Raw genomic sequence first — 17,437 nt, forward strand, 5'->3', positions numbered from 1 at the left:
ACACCATTTAAAATTGTTGAAAACTAAGTTCACTGCAGTATTTGCCACCCCAAAGAAATTTCCTGGCGTGGCTGATGATCACCTGCCTTGCTTTTTCCACCTCTGTGCTGGTAGAAATCGGAATGTCACATTTTAGCTGCATAGAGAAACAATTTAATTAATTCCTACTCCCCCTGGAAGATTGCTGGCTTTTTTTGGAGGGGGGGGTGCATTTTGTTTCATTTTGCATGCAATTTAATTACTTTTTTTTATTTGAGAGTTTTTTTTTCTAAAATTATTTAAAAAATATATTTATTCCTACGAAAAAAAAAATCCTGAAATATATTCCATGTCACCCAACCACCACTGATATTCTTGCGTTTGGCCCCCCTGGAAAATTTTCTGCCGGCGCCCTTGCATCAGACCAATTTTAAGACATGGAGGATTCTCTTCAAGTCTGGGAGGAGGTATTCAGTATGAGCAGTGGAAAGCAAAGCCAGCTCACGAATATTGCTCTCTTGTCTACACATAGCATGCTAGGAAATAGTGAGTATTTTCAATAAAGCTCAGTCGAGATAGGGAATATTACTCTTTTGGACAATTTCAACCAGGTATGTGGCTCAGACAACAGAGAGAATAGTAAAATAATAACAAAAAAACAACTAAAAATCATGATATATTGAGAGCTGTTTTACCCCTAAATACGCGGTTGACTTTAGCCCATACACAGTTTTGCTTATCTATTCATTTCAAAAGCTTTGCTGCTCGACTTTGCCTCATGACATAACAGTGCTGCATAACATTCTTTTAAAATCCTGTGTTAATTTTGGTTACAAATTGGCAGATTTAACACGAGTTAGACCTACTTTAAGATACTAGCAAACCAATAGAGGTGAAGCCAAGAGACGACCCCTTTCCTCCAGAGGGAAAAAAAATCTGTTTATAGTGTGCAAGGCCGTTTCAGGGTTTACTTTCGGGGGGGGGGGGATATTTTTTCGAGGGGGGTACAAATGTTTTTTTAAACGCATTACAAATTTGTTGATATGTATTTTCGATGTAACACCTTGAATTTGGTGTTGTTTCTTAGACCACACTGCCGTTCTAAGACGAACAAATAAACTTTCAAATGGGGATAAATCCATTTATTTAGACAGTGAAAAAAAACAGGTACAAAAGTCCAGATATTTTGATCACATATACAGCGACCGTCTTCAGCAGAAATACTAAAATAATAAAATTGAAACTAGCATATTTATGTACAACAAAATAAATAACTTTTCGGGTTATTCACAAAATAATGAACTTTCTTCCGCGGAAATCACCCGCAAACAGAAAAAATCTCCAAGGCAATTCCAACCCCGCTAAAAATTTTCCTCGGACATTTTCACCGAGAAGTATTCACTAGTAAAACTGAATTGCCACAGAGAAAGTAAGACAAATAAAAAGGATTTTCGTGCAGGAATTTTGATAATGCCCCCTCCCGTTTAAATTTCCACTGGAAAGTTCATCTGCAGAACTGGAAACTTCCCTCCCGACGGAAAATCTTGTTATCCAAATTCCGTTTTGTAGAATTTTGGTTACTATTGGGCCGAGTCGCTTCTTACTTACAGTTCGTCGCTACAAACTGTCTCAATACTTCTTTTCTGGAAAGCGTTTTGGTTGTAATTATTTTCCGTTTATTTTTATTTTTATGTTCATTTGTATTTTCTGTTTGCTCATTATTATTTAAATATTTGACAAAATCAGAATGTTTAGTAAAAATTTTTGAATAACAACATTTTTTTAAAACAAATTCTAATTATAGTTTATTATATAGTTTTGGTAGATGGTGAGAAGGAAGGCTATTCAAATGGATTGGAAATCTGCATTTTTGACTGAGGAGTTGAAGTGTTAAAGCAGACCAGCGTAAAATAATAATAATAAAAAAGAAATCAATTTGCGCGCTAAGTATTGATGTAACCACATTTTAACCAAAAACTTATTGTTCGTAATAAGCTTCCTTGCTCCATTCTATCTAATCTGAAATTTTCATGCCCACCAGAGAAAAGCACATTTTGGCCTTTCAAAAAAAAAAAAAATATCACTCAGTTTTTATTTCAAAGTATTCCTTTCCTCTTGGATTTGTTTGGCCCAAGGTGCCCCATAAGCTGCTAGTATATTTGAGAAGAACTAATTTGGACCTATTTTTGATGTCTAAAATCAATTCAAGAATGTGGGTCAACAGTATCTGTTTGCAGGTCCCATCGTGTCTGTGTACATTCTCTATATGTCTAAGCTAATCTGACCAAAACACAACTAGGTTGGCTCAGTTTCGGGTGTCAAGTAGAGCAACAACCCCTCTTCAAAATAATTTTGTGTTCATGAAGATCCACCTAATCCTGCTCATATGCCAATTAAATTAAAAACTAATGTACTTCTACTAAAGATTCACTGCAGCACCAAGCTGTCTGAAGTCTACACAGTTACGGACGCTCCTCCTCGATCCCAATATATTTAAAGCCTCTTTCTTTACACCCTTCCAAGAAGTTCCGATTTTCCTTCAATCCTTCTTTATGAACTCCTCCCAACCAATTCGGGAACAATCCGCTTTTCGTTTGGCCCTAGATGGTTTGCCGAATACCATGATATTTGGCAATCTGTCATATTTCATCCACAGAACGTGTCATCTCAACCTTTCTTTCATGATAGCCCTGGAATGCGGGATAGAACCACATTTTTCATACAATTTACTGTTTACTGATCATGTTGAAGTGTCATGTTGCACATAATGTTGCAGTCCCTGTTTCAGATCATGTTGCAGTCCATGTTGCAGATCATGTTGTAGTTCATGTTGCAGATCATGTTGCAGTCCATGTTTCAGATCATGTTGCAGTCCATGTTGCAGATCATGTTGCAGTCCATGTTGCAGATCATGTTGCATTCCATGATGTAGATCATGTTGCAGTCCATGTTGCAGATCATAATGAAGTCCATGTAGCAGTCCAAGTTGTAGATCATGTTGCAGTCAATGTTTCAGATCATGTTGCAGTCCATGTTACAGATCATGCTTCAGTCTATGTTGCAGTTAATGTTGCAGATCATGTTGCATTCCATGTTGAGATCATGTTGCAGTCCATGCTGCAGATCATGTTGCAGTCCGTGTCGAGATCATGTTGCAGTCCATGTTGCAGATCATGTTGCAGTTCCAGGGGCTGGACCCAAACTTATGCAGGACTAAAACGGAGACTTCATAGATACATTTAATAAAAAGATATGTCACACTTTTTTTTAAATCAGATTCATTCAGTGGTTTTCTGTTTGTATTATTTGGAGACCCGGCGCACCCTCCAACGCCTCCCTCCACCCTTAAACTCACATATATAGGCATGTTGTGTCTCTTTTGACTGGTGAAAAGTTGCGGGTCATTCAGGGAGTGGCTCTAAATAATTAATGGTGAATAATTAAAAATAGTTGAGATTGCAATGCAAAGGCCCAATCAAATCACAATCAAAGCTCAATCAAAGCACAAAGTATTTCACTACTAGTGTTTCTATTTTCATCAAAATCGGTGTTCAAGGGTTTCTGAGCCTGTTGATTACAGATCGGAGGGCAATCAAAATACAAAAGTTTAAAATCAAATCCATTAAGTAAACATTTCATAAATTGTCTTTGATTTCCAAGAAACCTGGTATTCAATGATTTCCGAGCGTTGCATATAATGATCATGATCATAATAACAATGATCATGATCAGGTGGGTAGCCAAAAATTCAGCACACAAATTTTCTGGGAAACATCTAAAAACATCTTTCGGAGCGGCCGCGTTCCAGAACCATACTTGATCACTGTTACTATTGTACTATGGTCTCCAATATTCTGATCTTGGTTCACATATTTATCTTTCTATTATTACAAACTTTTTCCAACAGTGAAAAAAACGCTCTGGGCCTTGTCTATTCAATTTTTAGCATCTTCACAACATCCACCATCTTTAGCAATAATACTATCTAGATACCTGATACTGTCACTTGATCGATCTTCTTATTGCCCAACATCACCTGTCCACCTGCACTTACTCCTAGACTAAGTGACTTAGCCTTCTGAACATAATTTACAAGCAAGTTCTTGTGCCATGAGCTTGAAAACCTCCAAAATGCATTTATTTTGCGAATAATTTTATCTAGGACGCTCAAGTCATCAGCAGCTCTAACATTCCCTGAAAATTTCAAACCGACCTCTCAAGCTATTCCTGAGATAGTGCAGAAATAGTATTTTGATAAACCAGTTACGCATGGTTTCTTTTGGTCCACGTCTCTACCTAACTTAGAATAGATTCTAGTTCAATAGTTTCTCCTAGTTCTAAAAATTTCAAACAGATTGGAGATTAAATCTGTAATCCCCTTATCCTTTACCCCATACCCCAAGTCAAAACGTGATGTCCAGCCACCCCCCTACCCCAGAATCTATTCTAAGTTCCAGCATAATTCCCAATGCATAATCCCAGGATATTGCTGATAAATCACCTTAATCACCTGGAAGTACATAGTGTCTTTGGAGGTCTTTGGAGGTTTTTTAGTAGAAAAACACTCAGGTGTATCGTAGTAAAACAATTTTGCCCTACAACCTCTCCTCTCACCCCTCTAATTAAAATTCAAGTTTCACTTGGCCCCCCTCCCCGAAAAAAAACCTCTCAGAGTTTCATATTGATGCTCCGAACAATTCAAGATACATTGCAAATACCCTTTTTTCATAGCTTCGTACCACATATTGTCTTTTGATTTATCTCGCTACTGAGAGATTGTAGTAGGAAAACATTTAGGTAAATCGGAGACATAATGTGTTTAGTGCCTTACAACTCCCAACCCAGAATTTAAAGTTTCCAACCCCTCCCCCTTTTCTTTTCCTGCACTTCCTGAAAGTTCCCTTGCCCAACCTTCCCCTTCCTTTTCGTAAGAGTACCAGTAAGTTCTAACTTTAGATAATTTGATGAATTGGATACAGAACCGTCTTTCAATTTACCCCAGCCTCCTCCCCTAATCAGAACATTAGACCTACTTGACCCCAAAAGACTCCCTGAAAGTTACAGCTCGATCTTAGAAGTTATCATAGGCAGCGCAATAGTGCTGCCTAAGTAAAGAACGATGTTGGCACAATGTATTATTTATTTTTATTTATTTTTTGTTGGTTTTAGACATGGGTACTTCGTATCGAAGGATTTGTCGTAGAAACTTCGAAAAAGGCTTATTCGATTGGATATTGGAAGGGCTTGTGCCCTTTTTAATAGCCAAAAGTGATTGAAGGGCAACTAACACCCCTTATACGCCCACCATTTCCCTAAACACATCCAATCAAAATTTTGAGATTGTCATTTTGTTCAACGTAGTTGAAAGATATAGAAATTAAGTCTTTGAGGAGGACATTTCCCCCACAGTCTCCAGAGCCAGGGTTGTAAGTTATGCCCTGGGGGCATATAAGGTTTTTATTGAAAGGTTTGTCGTAAAAACTAGAAAAAAGGGCTCATTCGATTGGAAATTCAAAGGGCTAGTGCCCTTTTTAATAGTCGAAAGTGATAGGAGGGCAACAAATCCCCCCCCCCCTCATGCCGACCTTTTCCCAAACACATCCAATCAAAATTTTGAGACAGCAATTTTGTTCAACGTAGTTGAACGTTTTGAAAATTATGTCTTTGAGGATAACAAGCCCCCCCCCCCACGCCGCTCAGGGAAAGGGTTTTAAATTATGCCCTGGGGGGCATATAAGGTTTTTAAAAAAAATTGTTGTCGCAGAAACTTCAAAAAGGGGTCATTCAATTGTAAATTGAAAGGGCTAGTGCCCTTTTTAATAGTCGAAAGTGATTGAAGGGTAACTGCGCCCCCTCTCACGCCCACCATTTCCCCAAACAAATCCAAATCAAAATTTTGAGATAGCCATTTTGTTCAACGTAGTTGAAAGTTCTGGAAATTAGGTCTTTGAGGCTGACACCCCCCCCCCCACAGCCCTCAGGGCAAGGGTTGTAAGTTATACCCTGGGGGCATATAAGGTTTTTATAGAAAAGGTGGCCATAGAAACTTCAAAAAGGGCTCATTCGATTGGAAATTTAAGGGGCTAGTGCCTTTTTAATAGTAGAAAGTGATTGCAGGGCAACGAACCCCCCTCTCACGCCCTAGATCTCCCCTAACACATCCAATAACAATTGGAGATAGCCTTTTTGTTCAACGTAGTTGACAGTTTTTGAAATTATGTCTTTGACGATGACAACCCCCCCCCCAACCTCAAGGCAAAGGTTGTAAATACTGCCCTGGGGGCATATAAGGTTTTCTATAGAAAGTGTTGTTGTAGAAACTTCACAGAGGGCTCATTCGATTGGAAATTGAAAGAGCTAGTGCCCTTTTTAATGGTCGCAAGAAATTGAAGGGCAGATAACCCCCCTCTTACGCCCACCTTTTCCCCAAACACATCCAGTCAAAATTTTGTAAGTTCTAGAAATTAAGTCTTTGAGGATGATAACCCCCTCAGAACCCTCAGGGCAAGGGTTGTGAGTTACGCCCTGGGTGTATATAAGGTTTTTATAGAAATTGTTCAAAAAGTGCTAATTCAATTGGAAATTGAGCGGGCTGGTGCCCTTTTAATAGTCGAAAGGGATTTGAGGGCAACTTATCGCCCTCTCATGCCCACCATTTCCCCAAACACATCCAATCAAAATTTTAAGACAGCCATTTTGTTCAACGTAGGTGAAAGTTCTGGAAATTAAGTGTTTGAGGATGACAATCTCCCCCCCCCCACCGTCCTAGGGACTAAGGTTTAAGTTATGCCCTGGGCTCTCCGTCCCTGGACAGCAGTGAAAGTCCGTCAGCGCACCTCAACGTGGCGTAGGGGTGTAACACTATCGAACTTCACGCCGAGCGAGATGGTGGCTAACGCGCTCCGGGTGTTCCAATTCGTTGGTTGGTCGGTGGGCTAGTAACCCGACACCGAAAAAACTAATTACTCAAGAAGCAGCAGCAGATAGCCTCGGATTGACTTCTTCTTCTTCTGTGATGACGACTAATGCACGCCCCGGACAGGATTTTGAAAGCGGCCGAGTGCTTTCATATTGGATACTGGAATGTTAGAACAGTTAATCAAGAAACACAGCCAGGAAAACTCAACAGTGTTATGAGAACCCTTGATAAGTTCCGTATTGACATTGCTGGACTTTCTGAGACCAGGCTTACTGGCTTTGGGACTTTGAAAACTGAGATTTACCACATCTTGTATTCCGGACTTGAGACTAGAAAAGAAGCAGGTGTCGCAATGGCACTAAGTAATCGGGCCAAAAAATGCTTAATGGACTGGGAACCAATTAGTGAGCAGATTCTTCGTGCCCGTTTCGCCACTTCACAGGCCAAATTGACAGTTATTGTAGTGTACGCCCCAACGAATGACGCCTGTGATCAAACCAAAGACGACTTTTATCGTGTGTTATCGAATGTTGTTGCAAAAACGCATCGTCATGATATTGTGACTGTGTGTGGGGACTTTAATGATAAAGTTGGAGGTGATGCTTATTATGCCCCAACTATCCTCGGTAAACATGGACTGGGGGAAATTAATGACAATGGTGTGCGACTAATCGATTTTTGCGCTACTCATGAACTTATCGTCGGCGCAGTATGGTTTCCACATAAACAGATTCACAAGTATACTTGGAACTCGCCTGATGGTGTAACACGAAATGAAATAGATCATATCCTAATTGCGAGGCGCAGGTGACGATGTCTAGAGGATGTTAGAACCTTCCGAGGCGCCGACTGCTATTCCGATCACCAACTTGCTGTTGCCAAGTTCAAGCTGAAACTAAAAACTGTGACAAAGCCCCAGCGGCCAGTGAAAACCTTCAATTTGAGGAAATTGCAGGACCCGAACGTATTGCAAAAGTATACTACAGCTTTGTCAAACAAATTTTCCCTTCTAAGGGACGAAGTGTCGCTTGTTAGTCAGTGGGAAAAAATTGCAGAAATCGTGAAAGAGGTCGCACAAGAAGTTGTGGGCTACAACAGGAAGAAGAAAGAGCAGTGAAAATCTGAAAGTAGTTGGGATATTATTGATCAAAGGGCACAACTCAAATCCTCGTACATAAGTATGACCATAGCACGACTTGTTCTAGAGAATATGTAGATAACCTGAAAGCGCAGTACAAGCGTCTCCATAAGCAAGTCAAAGCAGCAACCAGGGATGATAAGAGGATGTACCTCGGAACTATGGCCGAACAGGCTGAGGCAGTCACTAGACGGGGAGATGGCCGTACTGTGTATGCCATAACGAAGCAGTTAGCAGGTATTTCAAAGGCGTCGTCGACCCAAGTTGAAAGCAAAGTAGGCATCTTATTAACCCAGACTGATGACATACTCCGACACTGGAAGGAGCATTTTAGCGAGGTACTCAATCAGATACCTCCCACAACTACTTTAAATATCCCTGAAGAACCACTGTTCGATCTCGGAATATGTTCTGGACCTTTCATGCTTAGTGAAGTCAAGGAGGCCCTAAAAACTTTGAAAAAATGAAAGGCTGCAGGTAATGATGGCATATCACCAGAATTACTGAAGTACGGTAGAAGCGCCTTAGCCGAACCCATATTTGAACTTCTTTTCCGTGTTTGGGATGAAGAAAAAGTCCCTAGTGATTGGTCGAAGGCAGTAATTGTAAAACTCTTCAAAAAAGGACAAAAGACAAAGTGTGATAATTGAAGAGGTATTGCTTTACAGTCTGTTGGCAGCAAAGTCCTGAGCCGAATAATTCTTACCAGGATTCAGAGTAAAGTGGAGAAAGTTCTGAGAGATGAGCAGCACGGATTCCGCCAGAATAGATCATGTTGTGACCTGATATTTAGCCTGAGAGTCCTGCTAGATGAATCCAATGAATGGCAAGTTCAGCTACTTTTAGTATTTATAGATTTTCTCAAAGCCTTCGACTCGATGCACCGCAGAACCTTGTGGAAGATTTTAATGCATTATGGAATTCCGACCAAAATTGTAAATACAATTAAAGCGCTATATCATGATATCATGTGCGCAGTACAGACAGAGGGTGGCCTAACGGAGTGGTTTTCTGTTCAGTCAGGTGTAAGGCAGGGCTGCATTCTATTACCATTACTGTTTGCCATAGTGATAGATTTTGTTCTCCATGGATGCAGTTTTAGGGGCGGTCTACAATTGAATCCACTGAGAGAACGCAATGATGGTGATTTTGCTGACGATGTTGCACTTATTACCCACAACCCAGAAGATATGCAACGCAACATTAATGAACTCGGTCATATGGCAAATGCTGTCGGACTCTCCATAAATGCTAACAAGACCAAATCAATGTCGAATACAGTCATACCTGACTTAGCCGAAGGACTTTTGGTTAACAACGAGGAAATTGAGGAAGTGAGAGAGTTCAAGTATCTCGGCAGCATTCTTACGCAAGATGCTAATTCCGAAAGAGAAATACTGTGCCGAATAGCATTGGCTGGGTCTGCTTTCAGCTACCTTAGAAATGTTTGGAGAAATAATAAATATCCCCAGAAGCTAAAGCTTAGAATTTATAATAGCAATGTGGTCTCCGTCCTTGCGTACGGCTGCGAAACTGCTCAGCTAGAACGACGACTCCAGGCAATCGACAACAATTGCCTAAGGTCTATCCTAAATATACATTGGACGGAAAGAATACGAAATGATGAAATCTATCGTATGACAAATCATACCCTCATCCTTGATCTCATCAGAAAGTGGCGATGGATTTATTGGCGGCATATGGTGCGAATGGGGGATGGAAGGCTGCTGAACGACGCATGGTGTTGGACAACCCTCGGTCTCCGCAAATCAGGGAGACCGAAAATGACCCTTGGCAGGTCGCTAAAGAAGGAGGCGAAGCTGGCAAGGTCCTCGTTGGAGGAGCTATGGTTGAAGGCTCAGGACAGGTCGTCGTGGCGAACCACTGTTGCTGCCTTATGCGCCACCAGGCGTAGGAGGACCTAAGTCTAAGTCTGGGTGCATATAATGTTTTCATAGAAAGTATTGCCGTAAAAACTTCAAAAACGGCTCATTCGATTGGAAATTGAAACAGCTATTGCCTTTTTTAATAGTCGAAAGTAATCGGAGGGGGATTCCCCCCCCCCACGCCCATCATTTTCCCAAACATTTCTGATCCACATTTTGATATGGCCAGTTTGTTCAACGCAGTTGAAAAGTCTGGAAATTTTGTCTTTGAGGATGACAAACCTTCCCCAATAGCCCTCAGAACAAGGTTCGTAAGTTATACCCTTGGGCATATTAGATTTTTACAGATTTTTCTTGTCGTAGAAGCTTCTAAAAGGGCTCATTCGATTGAAAATTGAGAAGACTAATGCCTTTTTTATTAGTAGAAAGTGATCAGAGGGAAAATTCCCTCCCCCCCCCCACGTCCAATATTTCCACAAACACTTCCAATTAAAATTTTGAGATAGCCATTTTGTTCAGCGCATCAGAACGGTCTGGAAATTATGTGTTTGAAGATAAAAAAACCCCTACCCCTCAGGGTAAGGAATTTAATTTATGCCCTGGGGACATATAAGGTTCTTATAGAAATTGTGGCCAAACCTTCCCCAATAGCCCTCAGGACAAGGGTCGCAAGTTATACCCTTGGGCATATAAGATTTTTACAGATTTTTTTGTCGTAGAAGCTTCTAAAAGGGCTCAATCGATTGAAAATTGAGAAGACTAGTGCCTTTTTTATTAGTAGAAAGTGATCAGAGGGAAAATTCCCACGTCCAATATTTCCTCAAACACTTCCAATCAAAATTTTAAGACAGCCATTTTGTTCAGCGTATCAGACCGGTCTGGAAATTATGTCTTTGAGGATAAGAAAACTCCCAGCCCTCGGGGTAAGGATTATAAGTTAGGCCCTGGGGACACATAAGGTTTTATAGAAATCGTGACCATACAAACTTCGGAGGGAGCTCATTGGATTGGTAATCAGACGCTTTAGTTTTCTTATCGGAGGTCAGCTACCTTCCCCCACATATGTCATATTTTCCCGAAATGTATCTAATAGAAATTTTGAGATAGCTATTCTATTCAAAATAGTCTAAATATCATACAACAAAGTTTTTGGGGTTGAAAAAGACCCCAGAGATTAGGAACAAGGGATGTAAGCTATGCCCAGGGGTTATTTAAGGTTTTTATGGAAGGGATGGTTGTTTAACGCTAGAAGAGGCTCAGTCTTTCTCCCTGAAAAAGACAATTATGTCAAACGAACAGAAATTAATAAAAAAAAACTTTTTCAAAAAAATAAGTTTTTTTTTAAAAAACAGTAAGGAACTCTATTAAACCAAAATGAACAAAAATATAATCAAATCATCTACCAAGAATAAAACTACCACAAATCAGTATCAAAAAGTAAATGAAACCCAAAACAAACAGAAATTTAAATAAATAACAGAGTCAAACTCAAAACGAGCAGAAATTAATATGAGTAGGGTTCTAAACTCCAAGCTTTCTAAAAGCCAGAATATAATTTGAATTTTACTGAAAAAATTGTTTTAAATGTTTTCACTTTTATAACTTTATGAAATCAATCAAGATTTTAAGGAAAGCGTTTTGGTTGTAATTGTTTTCTGTTTGTTTTTTATTATTATGTTCATTTGTATTTTCTGTTTGCTCATTGTTATTTAAATCATAGGCAGCGCAAAAGTGCTGCCTAATTAAAGAACGATGATGGCACAATGTATTATTTTTCCTTTAGACCAGGGCACTTCGTATCGAAGGAGTTGTCGTAGAAACTTCGAAAAGGGTTTATTCCATTGGAAATTGGAGCGGCTTGTGCCCTTTTAAATAGTCAAAAGTGATTAGAAAGCAACTAACACCTCTTCTACGTCCACCATTACCCCAAACACATCCAATCAAAATTTTGAGATAGCCATTTTGTTCAGCGTAGTTTATTTTCATATAGAAATGATTTTTTTGAGGAGGACACTCCCCCACAACCCTCAAGGCAAGGCTTATAAGGTATACCCAGGGGGCATATAAGATTTTCATAGAAAGCGTTGTCGTAGAAACTTCAAAAAGAGCTCATTCGATTGGAAATTCAAAGGGCTAGCGCTCTTTTTCATAGTCGACAGTGATTGGAGGGTAACTAACCACCTAACCAACCCATGCCCAAGTTTTCCCCTATCACATCATATCAAAAGTGAGATAGCCATTTTTTTCACGTAGTTGAAAGCACTGAAAATTAGGTCTTTGAGGATGACAACCCCCACCCCACAGCCCTCAGGGCAAGGGTTATAAGTTATGTCCTGGGGGCAAGTAAGGTTTTCATAGAAAACGTTGTTGTAGAAACTTCAAAATGGGCTCATTCGATTGGAAATTTTTAATAGTCGAAAGTGATTGGAAGGCAACTAACACCCCTTCCATGCCCACTATTTCCCCAAAGACATTGAATCAAAATTTTTAGATAACCATTTTGTTCAATGTAGTTGAAAGTTTTGGAAATTATATCCTTGAGCAGGAAACTCTCCCCAAAGTCTTCAGGGCAAGGGTTATAAGTTATGCCCAGGGGGCATATAAGGATTTTATTGAAAGCTTTGTCGTAGAAACTTCAAAAAGGGCTGATTCGATTTGAAATTCAAAATGCTAGTGCTATTTTTAATAGTCGAAGGTGTTTGGAGGGCAAATAATTCCCCTCTCACGCCCACCTTTTCCCCAAACACATTTAATCAAATTTTGAGATAAACATTTTGTTCATCGTAGCTGAAAGTTTTGGAAATTAGGTCTTTAAGGATGAAAATCCCTCCCGCCCCCCCAGCCCTCAGGGCAAGGTTTTTAATTTTTGCCCTGGGGGCATATAAGGTTTTTTATAGAAAGTGTTGTTGTAGAAACTACATAAAGGACTCATTCGATCGGAAATTGAAATGGTTACTGGCCTTTTTAATAGTAGAAAGTAATTGGATGGGAACTGACCCCCCTCTCAAGCCCACCATTTCCACAAACACACATAATCAAAATTTTGAGATAGCATTTTTTTTCAACGTAGTTGAAAGTTCTTGAAATTAGATCTTTGAGAATGACAACACCCCTCTCCCCCACAACCCTCAGGACAAGGATCGTGAGTTATGCCCTGGGGGCATATGATGTTTTTATAGAAGGAGTTGTCGTAGAAACTTCAAAAAGGGCTCATTCAATTGGAAATTGAAAAGGCTAGAGCCCATTTTTAAAAGTCGAAGGGGATTGAAGAACAACTAACACCCCTATCACGCCCACCATTTCTCCAAACACATCCAATCGAAATTTTGATATATTTCATTTTGTTCAACGTAGTTGAAAGTTCTGAAAATTAGGTTTTTGAGGATGACCCCTCCCCCCAACTCTTAGGGAAAGGGTCTTAACTTATGCCCTGGGGTCATATATGGTTTTTATAGAAAGTTTTGTCGTAGAAACTTCAAAAAGGGCTCATTTGATTGCAAGTTGAAGGGCAAGTGCCCTTTTTAACAGTCAAAAGTGAACGGAGAGCAACTAACCCCCCTCTCACGCCTACCATTTCTCCAAACACATGCAATCAAAGTTTTGAGATAGCCATTTTGTTCAACGTAGTTGAAAGTTCTGGAAATTTGTATTTAAGGATGACAAACCCCCGAGGGCAAAGGTTGTGAGTTATTCCCTATGGGCATATAAGGTTCTTGTAGATAGCGTTGTCGTAGAAACTTCAAAAGGGATTCATTCAGTTGGAAATTGATAGGGCTGATACGCTTTTTAATAGCCAAACGTGATTGGAGGGTAACTAACCCTCCTCTCACGCTCACCATTTCCCCAAACACATCCAATCAAAATTTTCACATAGCCATTTTGTTCAACGTAGTTGAATGGTCTGAAAATTATGTCTCTGAGGATGACAACCCTCCCCCCCCCATAACCCTCAAGACAAGGGTCGCAAGTTATGCCTTTGTGGCATTTAACGTTTTTATAGAAATTTTCGTCGTAGAAGCTTCAAAAAGGGCTCATTTGATTGAAAATTGAGAGGACTAGTGCCTTTTTTATCGAAACCGATCAGAGGGCAAATGTCTCCTTCCACGCCTATCATTTACTCAAACAGTTCTAATCAAAGTTTTAACATAGGCATTTTGTTAAGCCTCTCAGAAAGGTCTGGAAATTATGTCATCGAGCATAACAAATCCCCCCAGCCCTGAGGGCAAGGGTTGTAAGTTTTGCCTTGGGGACATACAAGTTTTTTATAGAAAGTTTGGTCCTATAAACTTCAAAGGGGGCTCATTGAATTGTTAATCAGACGCTCTAGTGCTCTTTTTATAAGTCGATATGATCAGAGGGTAGCTACTATCTCCCCCATACAAACGTGCTACATTGTTCGGAAATATACTAAATAGAAATTTTGTCATTGTCATTCTATTGGAGATAGTCTAAATTAAAAATAAAAAGGGTTCGTGGAATGAAGCAAACCCCACAGACTAGCGGCAAGGGTTGTAAGTTAGGCCCAGGGTGTATTAAAGGTTGTATTGAAAGGGTGGTTGTATAACTTCAGAAGAGGCTCACTCTTTCTCCCTCAAAAAGACTATGTCAATATAAAACGAACAGAAATTAATAAAAAAAAACTTTTTGCACAAATTAAGCTTTTCAAAAAAGTAAACAACTCCGCTAAATCAAAAATGATCAAAGACAAAATCAAGCGACTTACGTTACACGCGATTACCACAAATCTTTATCAGCAAATGAATAGACTACAAAGCAAATAGGTTGTACAGCTAGTCAAATTTAGACCAAGCAGAGAGTAATCTGAGTAGGGCTTTAAACCCTGTGCTTTATAAGAGCCAGAATATAATTTGTAATTTACTGAAAAAATTCCTTTAAATGTAACACCTTACAAACTATAGAAAGTAAACTCTTTAGCCAAATACTCCTAAATCTCATTCAATCGGGAATAAAGGTATTTATCAGGATCTAGTGGCTAGAAAAAGCCTGGGATACAAATATCTTCCCTGGGGGTTTTTGTTTATTTTAGTCAAATTCCTGAAAATTATATCTTGTATTTATTGATCTCAACCTCATCAGTGAAATTTGAACCTACTATATAATTCTCTTTTATTAAATTAATCAGCAATAATTAATGAAGTTCAATAAAAAATTAAATCAATCAAATTTAAATAGTTAGCAAAACCAAATTATACTTGAAAATTTATTTGTGAAGCTCTTCTTAATCGGTATATCAATCATCCAACCCCTTTTATCCTTGCTTTCTAGTTCTTCTCCCTTACGGTCTTTAAATCATCCGACAGCCTCTTTCTTCGGCGGAAAATAAATGGTAGAAAATATATGGGGGAAAATTTTCCTTTCAAGATGAATTAAATAGTGGTCAAAGGCCACACTAGCTTTCCATAATTCAAAAACGACACGATAAGCTTGAAAAAAATTTTAAGCAAAAGGAATCAAATACGATAAAATTGTATTTCTCCAAAGACAAAAGCGAGCTTACTTTCTTATAGTTTTGAGAAAAATTGTGCTTTCATTTTAATGATTTGCGTCTGTGACGTATTTCCTTAAGTCAATTACTTTATTTCCTAAGCTTAGGTAAGAAAGGGAAGCCAAAAAAATCACCTTCTAAAATCTGATCGGTCCCCCGTAACCCTGTCTGAAACTTTAAGCCAGTAAAAAAACGAAAATTTAAACCATATTTGATTGGTTCTTCTGTGTGAAATTTTAAGACAGTCCAGCTGAAAGTTTTGAGCTGCAGTATTTTTTTTATATGCAATCTATCGGGTTCTCTATGGCTCAGCTTTGTCTGGCTCTGCTGACAAAGCTGAGTTTGAGTTTGTCTGGGTTTTTTTTCTGACTGATCCTTTCGCATTTTGTTTCTTTCTTAGCTGCGTTTTAAGTTTAACTCAGAAGTGTGAATTCGGCCCATCTCTGCGTGAAATAGCCATTTTTGGTAATTGAATCTTATCTCAAGAGACCAACCAAATGAAAAGGTATCATGCATTTAATAATCTATACCTCTTAAGTCGAGATACAAAATTAAGTTGAAATCAAATATAATTAAAAATAAGGACTATAAATGGAGCTTAAGAGATTTCAACTCGGCTTAAGAGATTTCCGTTTTGATTTCGGTTGAGTTGGTCCAAACAGAAACAGGCAAGGATTTTGAACCTGAATGAATGGAGGACGAAAATAAGGTTTGGTACTGATCCAACCCCTTGGTCACCCCCATGACCCAACCTGATCCTAAAGCCAACCTTTTAGTAAGAATGTAGGCATTTGGAACCTTTTTGAACTAGAATTATACATGGTTTTCAATAAGTATGATTGGAGATATAAATTCTGTCTATGACTCCTCCAGCCTCCCTTCAGCTGACCACTGATATTTTCAAAGAAAGGCAGGCATTTTTTGTTTAATTGTAAGTGGAATCACGCAAGAGCTTTCAATCCATAATTTTGGAGGCCCAGAGTGGGTATATGGCCCCTCAAATATCCTGTTAACACAAACTCAGCAGTTTCAAATCCACGGTTCTTGGAGCATTTTTCTAAAATACTCATCCTAATGGCGCTTTCACACTACGCCGCAGAACCTTTCACACTACCACAACTCAACACTTTACGTTGCGTTAAGTAATCTTACGGAGTAATATAATAACAATATTATAATAACATTATTATTATTTTATTACCCGTCAAAAGCAAATAAAAGAGACGGTGTACATAAAAATACAATAAAAAAATTAAAAATACAAGAACTAACTAGCACAAAAAAACTAGTCAAACCATGGCGAAAACACAAATACGCCCAATGTAAACAGTTCCCAATGTAAACAATGGGCAAAATTCATAACTTGGAGCCCTTCCACCGGGAACTATGGGAGATTAAGTCATTTTCAAAGAGATATTTATTAGATTTTTGACTATGCTGAGCAAAATGGCTATCTCAAAATATTGATTGGGTTAATTCGGGGGAAAAATGAGCGTAAGAGGGGGCTAAGTTGCCCTCCAAGTTTTTTGCTCACTTAAAAGGGGCGCTAAAACTTTTAATTTCCGTTTGAATGAGCCCTCTCGCGATATTGTAGGACTACTGGGTTGATACGATTACCACTGGGGAAAAAAACAACAACAAATGAACACTTATCCGTGATCTTTCTTCTGGCAAAAATTATAAAATTCCACATTTTTGCAGATATGAGCTTGAAACATCTACAGTAGGGTTTTTTTATACGCTGAATCTGATGGTTTGTTTTTTATTAAAATTCCATCACTTTTAGGGCGTGTGTCTAGCTTTTTTCAGAAATAAGGCAAATTTTTTAGCCTTGTAACTTTTGATGGGTAAAACTAAACTTGATGAAACTTATATATTTGAAATCAGCATAAACATCCGCTTCTTTTGATGTATCTACTGGTATCAAAATACCGTTTTTTAGAGTTTGTTTCTACTGGCGGAGGATTTCAAACCATGGATGGCTGTTAATATTATTATTAAATATTGAG

General features: G+C 38.9%; 1 protein-coding gene across 1 annotated transcript; it reads left to right on the forward strand.

Moving 5' to 3' along the window:
- Positions 1-7,004: 7,004 nt before the first annotated feature.
- LOC148947353 (protein CFDP2-like) lies at positions 7,005-7,709 on the forward strand. The gene has a single exon (XM_089095773.1). The coding sequence runs from the start codon at positions 7,005-7,007 to the stop codon at positions 7,707-7,709; it is 705 nt and encodes a 234-aa protein (XP_088951899.1).
- Positions 7,710-17,437: the final 9,728 nt, after the last annotated feature.

This window comes from Artemia sp. Qi Xiang Cuo, chromosome 10 (assembly GCF_049724085.1).
Source record: "Artemia sp. Qi Xiang Cuo chromosome 10, ASM4972408v1, whole genome shotgun sequence".
In the NCBI taxonomy this organism is placed as follows: domain Eukaryota; kingdom Metazoa; phylum Arthropoda; class Branchiopoda; order Anostraca; family Artemiidae; genus Artemia; species Artemia sp. Qi Xiang Cuo.

Bases quoted from the DNA above. Each gene is read 5' to 3' on its own strand.
- LOC148947353 (XM_089095773.1), top strand. From the start codon at position 7,005: ATGCACGCCCCGGACAGGATTTTGAAAGCGGCCGAGTGCTTTCATATT.